The sequence below is a fragment of the Limulus polyphemus genome, unplaced genomic scaffold (assembly GCF_000517525.1).
Source record: "Limulus polyphemus unplaced genomic scaffold, Limulus_polyphemus-2.1.2 Scaffold505, whole genome shotgun sequence".
Classification (NCBI taxonomy): domain Eukaryota; kingdom Metazoa; phylum Arthropoda; class Merostomata; order Xiphosura; family Limulidae; genus Limulus; species Limulus polyphemus.
The window spans coordinates 337262-345714 of record NW_013666115.1 but is presented as its reverse complement, the minus strand read 5'-3'; the positions used below and the strand labels follow the sequence as shown (position 1 = coordinate 345714).

At 34.0% G+C, this 8453-nt stretch overlaps 1 protein-coding gene across 4 annotated transcripts in view; it reads left to right on the top strand.

Annotated features, from left to right (window-relative positions):
* Window positions 1–8453, top strand: part of LOC106458724 (Down syndrome cell adhesion molecule-like protein Dscam2) — a 79473-nt gene that overhangs the window by 20489 nt on the left and 50531 nt on the right. For 3 of the 4 annotated variants that reach the window (XM_022384999.1, XM_022384998.1, XM_022384997.1), the window contains exons 5-7: window positions 993–1286; window positions 5695–5970; window positions 6755–7162. In XM_022384999.1, coding sequence (XP_022240707.1) covers window positions 993–1286; window positions 5695–5970; window positions 6755–7162 — 978 coding nt within the window. The remainder of the gene's footprint in view (window positions 1–992; window positions 1287–5694; window positions 5971–6754; window positions 7163–8453) is intronic. The other variant, XM_022385000.1, reaches the window with a different exon arrangement.

The following is an 8453-nucleotide window of genomic DNA, read 5'->3' as shown; positions in this document are numbered from 1 at the left end:
GATGACTAGCTGCCTTCTCTCTAGTCTTACACTGCTAAATTAGGGACGGCTAGCGCAGATAGCCCTCGTGTAGCTTTGCGCGAAATTCAAAAACAAACAAACAAACAAATTGCAATATATTATGAATACAATTAAATGACTTGAAAGGTATTATATATTATTAATTTTTTTACGAGAAAACGAAACAAATATTATAAGCCTGATATTTCCTGGTGGACATTATTTTTGTTTTTTCGCTCTGGCATATTTTTTTCCACTTACTCTACTTGTTCAGTTCGCTGGTGTCTTTTCTGGAATTCATTGCGGGCTGAGTCGTTGTATGATTGATCATTCTCAACAGAACTGTCGTGTTAACGGAAGTGTTTTTTTTATCAGCAATGACATCACAATAATACAATGAAACTGGAGAAATTAATGTTATCTATCTATCTTGTATAATAGAAGTATTACACAATATTATATTTATTAAAAGAGGAAATGTTAAATTCAAAATTAAAAAAAATGTTTCAAACTATTTGAGGAATAATAAAAATGTATTTATTTAATTATAGTGCGTTTTCTGGGAACGTCAAGTAAAACAAATAGCATTTTATATATATTGTTTATTGCTCCAGAATAGAAAACATAATTCATACTTTTTTGATATTTTTACAATAGCTATAAGGAACATAACTTTTCCAAATAAAAAAATTAAATTATTTAGGAATATAAACAAGCTGACAATAAAGTTTACTTAGACTAATAACCTTCGATAATTAAACAGAAAAATGGGCAAACAGATGACAAAAACAAACAAGTAAACAGGTGAGCAAGTTTGCTAACGAGTAAGTTGTACATCACAGGGACTGATTTTTAATCATTTCTGTTAAAATCTAAAAGTTTTAGCGAAAAAGATTGAAGTCGTCGAGTTATAATGTCAGATGCGTGAGTTTCAACAAAACTTGTTTCAAAACACGATTTAGATAATTCGTGTGTCCTGTTCTCTCCTGTAGATGTCCATAGCCCTATTTCGCCAAGACTGATTCATTCTTTACAAACTGTCCAAGGGCAGAAAGGTGAAGTTTTATCTCTACCTTGCGTAGCACAGGGGAATCCCGCTCCTTACTATCAGTGGTATAGGCTACACGGAAGAGACAAGATCCCCCTGTTTCCCGGATACAGGTTTATTCAGCACTCGGAACTCCTCGTTCTAGAACATCTCTCACTGGAAGACAACGGTACTTACGTATGCGTGGCAAACAACAGTGTTGGAAAGGTTGAAGCTCAAACTATCGTCTTTGTTTCTGGTAAGTGTTCTGTTTGTCTTATCACAAAGTAATTGGATTTAATTCTATTATTTGAAGTGAAGATACAGATAAACTATTATATTACATATGGGGGTTTGTTTCATTAAACAAATACAAATAAAACTACTTTAGACTCAAGATAAGCGTTATTCAGATGAGAAAATATCACTTCTATATTAGTGTGTTTTACGAGTGAGTTAAGAATAGAAACAACTCTTCCAAGTCCTAATTCATCCACAGAGTTTTACCCAGAAGCTTTGCAAAAAATTGGTATTTAGTTAGTACCATTTCGTGCTTTCTTTAAAGATAGTACAGTTGCTCTTTCACCAATAAAATATAAATAAGATCTGAGCTAATCAAATGACACTTTCTACTCACCCATGATAGTTTACTGTTTACTTTTTACTAGAAATAAGTGTTTATTGTAGGTGCTGTTCATCCATAATTAATGCCATTGATGTTACTACTAAGAGTTAATCACTCCGTATAAGAACGATGTCGTAGGTCCATTGTTGCCCTTGAACACATCTTCTTCATCGTCATTCGTGCTCAGTCTGATGGATATGATTACACACTACTATTTGACATCGCAACCGTAACTGATGCAAGCTTCTTCGAATGACACAAATGACGACCATCGACCACAGAATGACAAAATTTCTACAGATACTCCATTGTACGAAGAAGTTGACTTCGAAGACCATGCTTAAGAATGTTAAAGTCACAAAAGTCTATTAAAACTGCATGTAAGGAGTTGACAGGTACTTAGTCAAAAATAATTATTACTGTGACCCCATTTTCTTCGACCAAATTTGTCATGAAATCAGTTGGTTTCGAGATGTGACTGGGAATTTATTTTATGAAGCTTCGTTAATTTCAAATTCTTGTTTATTATATTACTAACGGTACCAAAATATATGTCCATCGTCTTCATAATGTATTTTTTAGCTAAAGGGGGAGGGGGGCTCTTTTGCAACTTTAGCCTTCACTTTGTGAATGAGAGTGCTGTTCTAGACTTTGAATTGGATTTGTAGTTTTGGAGTTCGTTGTTATCTTAAAAGTTCTGTTCTGTGAGTCTGGCCGCTGTCATAATGAACAGTGAATGCTTCCTTTTGTCGAACTCCTTTGTATCTTATTCTCTACATCGTTTAGCAGTTTCGGTATACGAGTATCTTACCTTGGTAAGAACTGTGACATAGGTCTTCACCCATAAGACTTCCTGTGGCAGCATTAAAACGTCCAATGATTAAAAATTTGCCAGGAAACAAACATATATGGACTAAAAATGTTGCCCGTGGCACCACGATCAGTCATATTTGCTTTGATGCGGTATGTTTGGGGATATGCAAATCGTTTTTATACGGTATGATTAACCCTTTCTAGTATGTAGTTGATATTTCAAAACATACGAAACATTTCTCTTTTAATTTGATCTGATATTTAAAATCAAACTCGCATTTTTTGTATTAAAGTTACTACAACTTTACGTAACTCAAAGTTCATGATGAGTTTTAGAACGTTTCGTTGATGGTGTTTGTGTGGACTGCTTTATATTTTGAAAAATAGTTACTTTATTTGATTTCAGTTTACATTATATATTTAATGAAAAATCTCAAAGGTAGGCGCAGTCTTCAATTCTATTAATTAATGAGCTATAGGATAGTCTTAAAACAGTAACTTATGGTTACAAAAAAGGTATTTTGTCAAGCCAACCCTATTATAGAAATCAGATTATTGAATGCGTTATATTAAGATGATTTTGGATATGTAAATTAGCACGTCACATAACAGCCATAACCGATACAAAGTCTTAGTGGAACGGAATGTATCAAAATTGTAATTTGACGTTGTTTAGCGCTTTGTAGATAGTGTGATGCAAATAAAAGCTGATCGCTTTGGGAAGGATAAGTAACAACCCTTTCTGACGCAAAATAGTAAAATTCTCAGATCATAAACATTTGCTCAGATCAAAGATTTAGAATTTCCAGTTAATGTCAGTGGTAAATAAATTAATAGGGATCAACGTTGGATAAAAGGACTATCCAAAAAGAGACCTGCAATAAGTCATACTCTAGCTATGTTCAGCAAAGCTCAAAGACTTCTGATAGATAAGAATCCACGAATACAAAGGTCAGTGGCAAAAGCCGTCCATTGTCCCAGGCAACAGCACGCAACATAATCAAGAAGGCTCTCCGTAAGTAAATGAGACCAACAGAGTAAGAGTTCACCAAGATAAGGCTTCAAGTCAAACTTCCCGTTCAACTGTCGCATATCACAAACACCTGGAGAATGAAATAAATAGTCATGGTATTCTATACGTATTAAAATATACTGGTCAAGTCTCAAGACGCAGGACCTATGGATTTCTTTGCGATCAGACTGTCGAAACTGATGCTGAGAAATCGTCGTCCTAGTATACTAGATGGATTATGGAAAACTTGCAGGGAGAGGTAGTGTGATTTGGACATGACAGCCTTACGACGGGTCCTTTTGTAACGACATGGTGATGCTCCATAATCGTTTTAATGTAACATACTCAGCCATCTCACGTAGATTCGCAGCTCAGAAGTTACTTTCTGATTGAAACTTAGGATTGAGGAAAAAACATCAAAACAGTTTCAATATTTGTATAGCAGAGACGGTATCAGTACAAAGAATAAAATGCTACTACTTAAGAACCTATTTAATAGCAAGTGTCGTAACAAGCTCACGAAAAGAGAAGTTTCTCTATTGACTTATTATAAATTTATTCTTAACACAGAGTGAAAGAGATGTATGTTACAAAAGGAATTCAAATTAATTTTCAAAATATTTGCTTAAATATTCAGTTTCCATATTTCGTTTGAACTTTGATGAATTTCAGTGATGGTAAAATGAAACCTGAAATTATACACAAAAACGTATAAGACTCAAATAGAGAGCAGTACATCCTAATAGGTAATAGTTCCTAGTAAGCTGGTTTTATTTCACACATTTTACAGCATTACGTTTCCCAAGGGAGAATGGTGTAACATATGAACTTTATTCGATGAACCATCACGCGCCAGCTCTATAATATATATATTCTTCCAGCTTTTCATCTTTACGACCAATGTGAGCCATGCTGAGCAAATGCTTAATACATGGAAGCGGCCGAGAGGATAAAGCGCCTTTATAAAAGCTAAAATGTAAGACCATAAAAGCCAGAAGGACTGCGCTTCTTAGGCTACAAAATGGAGTTTCATGGACATTCAAAGACATCAACATTTAGGCAGAAGAAGTTTCATGAAAAGAAAGTATTACTGATCATATTCGTAAAATCTCATATCGAATCCATGCGTTATGATTATTTATGTGAAAGCTGTTTCACGTATGTTCAGAGCTATTAGATAAATAGGAGGATAGGCAGATTGATAAGTGAAAAGATGAACATATAGATAAATTTCTTTAAAAAGCGCAGCATTCAGTAGCGCGGGAACTAATGTTAGATTAGTAGTTCAAAAAATTAACGTTAACGTTCGAAAACGGATCACTCAAAACTCTATGTCTCCTCCTACAACATATAAATATATATGTATATAATTCATGTTTGTGAAGTAATGTTACACTTTTGATTAATAATGCCTTAATACAAATGTTAGATAACTTATTTTTACGTTGTACATTGTAATTTCAGATAGTTTGTTTGTTTGTAATTAAGCACAAAGCTACAAAATGGGCTATCTGTGCTCTGCCAACCACGGGTATCGAAACCCGGATTCTAGCGTTGTAAGTCCGCAGACATACCGCTGTGCCACTGTGGGGCAATTTCAGATAGAATAAACAGTTAATGTGTTGTACCACATTAAATAATAACATTGTATACCTCAAACAACTTGCTAAAAGCATTACTTGTATACTGTAGCCTGATCAAACAATAAGTTGAATATCTATAAAATACTTGTCTAAAATGGCGTTTGTAAAAGTATTACCTCTCTTTTGGAAACATCACTGAAAATTTTCGTCTGGAAGATAGGCGTCTTTACACTTCAGTCCATCCTCTGTGTTTTTAATAAAATTGTTTCTTATAAACGGCTTAAGTCTCGCCTTCACTTGCACATTAAAGAAAATTGTTTTGGGTGTGATATGTATTATTTTTGTATTGACTGCATATTTTTGTTGAACATCTTACATGGATTATTTGTGTTATTATTGTTTATTTACTCCTCTACTAAACATTTAAGCTAATGTGTTTGGCTTGTTTTTCTAATGCATTGGACGCTGTTAATTTAATTAAAGTAAAGTTATATTATAGATTCTCGTTTATTTCAACCAATCAACAGAATTTACTAGCAACTTGGTTCTAAGCAGAAATATTAATGTTTTTCAGTCTACATATAATCCAGTGTTTTCCACTTTCTATGTTAACTACTCTTTGTTATAATTACAGCGCCTTTCAAAGTTGACCTACATCCACATGTTCTCACAGCAAACTTCGGAGACTTAGTAACTTTTGGGTGTAGCGTGTCTCCTACTACAAACACAGCAAGGACATTAATTTGGTTTAAAGACGGGCACCCCCTATCGGCAAACACAAGAATTATGATATTAGACAAAGGAATCTTAAATATTCATTCGGTACAACGAGAAGATAAGGGAATGTATCAGTGTATGGTAACGTCAGACAGAGTTTCAAGTCAGGACACAGCAGAACTAGTTGTCAGAGGTGAGACCAGCCATCGTTTCTCATGAAGACAATTCAAAGTTTAATTATCAATGGACGACATTGATAAATACACTCTCCACTAGTAATGAGTAAAATAGCTAGTATAGATTATTTAGACAAATAGGCTAATTTTAATAAAATACTGGATCGGATTTTTTTGTCAAACAAATAATTTAAAATTTATCATCTATAAGTAAAAGTAAACATAACGGTAATAATATCTTACAAATATTATAGGTTAACCAATGATAACAATGGGTATTATTATTATTCTTTCCCCCCCAAAAAACCATCATATTTTCTGACAAAATATCAGAGTATATAACCAAAATAAACCTAGCGTGTCTCAGTAACATGAGCAAATCCGAACTTAGCGTAAGTATTTTATACAAAATATTATACATAGTGACTTATGATCAACTTGTTATCGAATTAATTTTCAATAAAGCTCTGTACATAAACTGAGGATTAGTTCCCCCTGGAAATCAGTGGATTTATTTCTTGAAAGTTTCGTGCAGGTAATGGAAAGAAAAGTTGATCATATTTTATGATATTTGAGAACTTGCCGCATGTTGAAGCTACTTTAATGTAATGGAAGACTGAACTTTTATAAACCATGGCGTAATGTTATATCTTTTTATCGACTCTCTCCATCAGCTCTACACAAAAAAAAAAACAAAAACAATTACAAGGATAAGAAGCAAACGTTGACATTTTCTCCACCTAACTTTTGTGTGCTTTGACGTGTTATGGCATTAACATTTTTTGCATACATTATTTTCAGAACAACACCCTAGATTTCATTTTACTTTTGAATCTACTGTTGTCCAACCCGGTTCAACTATCTCAATGAAATGTTCTGCTTCCGGTATTCCACTTCCACAAATTACGTGGACAAGAGATGGCGTTATGGTACCGGAAGTATATTTGACCAGAATTGGAGACTACGTCAGCAACAGGAACACAGTTAATAGCTACGTCAACATAAGCTCTGTAAGCGGTTCGGACGGGGGGATTTATTCGTGCACTGCGGAAAACATAGTTGGTAGAGTTACTTATTCAGCAAGATTAGACGTTTATGGACCACCATACATTCGACCAATGGACAACATAACAGTTTTGGCTGGGAGGTCAGCTACTGTGCAATGTCCTTTTAGTGGTTTTCCTCTGAAAGAAGTTTTTTGGGAAAAAGGTAATAACACAAGTTATACTCCTGTTGTCGGAAATATCATATCTTCTTTATCGTTTTAAAAACAAAATGATGCTATAATCTGGAATTACAACTTCTAAATGGAAGAATAGAGTCAGTATAAACTGAGATTAAGTTTTTTAAAGATCATATGTTCTTTTTTTTTTAAATCGCATTAAGATAATTGAAAAAGACAAAAATGCTATTAAGGTCTAGTAACATCTATGTTTGCCAATAGGCTTGTATTGCAGATAGTAGTCACCTAAAATAATAAGGGAATGTGAATTTGTTCGTTTGGTTTATAAGATGCATGCGTATTAGTTTATCATTATTTAACTTTCCCAAGAAGTAATTAATAAATAAATAAAGTAAATTAAATTATTTTATTAGAAGTCACAGCTTTTACAGTGAGGAAAATTATATTTTAGAACAGGTACGACGTTTCGATTACTGATGTTCTAAAATAATAATCTTCCTTAGTGTAAAAACTGTAACATCTAATAAATCAGTATTTATTCAGTAAGTAAACTCAAAACGAAACTATTGTTGTTTTTCTTCTTCATCGGGATTCGGACCATGTTTTGGACCAGGGAGGGTCAGGTTCAACGTAGACCTCTCTGGAATTGTTATTTTATTTGCACTGTTACTGAATCCTAGGTAATAACCCTTGTTACATTGTTGCATTACTCACAGTATGTTAAATTTTGTCCATTGTCTGCAGTTTTAATTAACATACCCTTTTTCGTGAATTGGACATGGGTAATATTAACTTGTATATTTTCACCAGCTTCACTTATGTTTGATCGCACTATCAGTCCGTATTCCACTTACCAGTCATACACACACACACACAAACACACGGAATCCTATTTTTACATACAAAACCATTGTAAAACAGAGCTACGTTTGTGTCTGGGATTCAGTTAGCCTAGCACTGTTTGGCGTTTAAGAGTCTTATTTATGATGTTTAGAGGGGAGAGGTACTTACATGCACCCCCAGTAGCACAGCGGTATGTCTGTGGACTTAGAACGCTAGAATCCGGGTTTCAATACCCGTGGTGGGCAGAGCACAGATAGCCCATTGTGTAGCTTTGTGCTTCATCACAAACAAGTAAACATGGTACTTACATCATGTATTATGTAACTCTCTGGTTTGCTCATCAGTTTATTTTTATTAATATTTTACTTATAATATTGAAGCGAGCTATTCAAGAGTCTGTCTGATAGAGTTGGCATGTTTGAGAAACTATTATATGTTGTTGTTTTTTTAATTTCGCGTAAAGTTACACGGGGG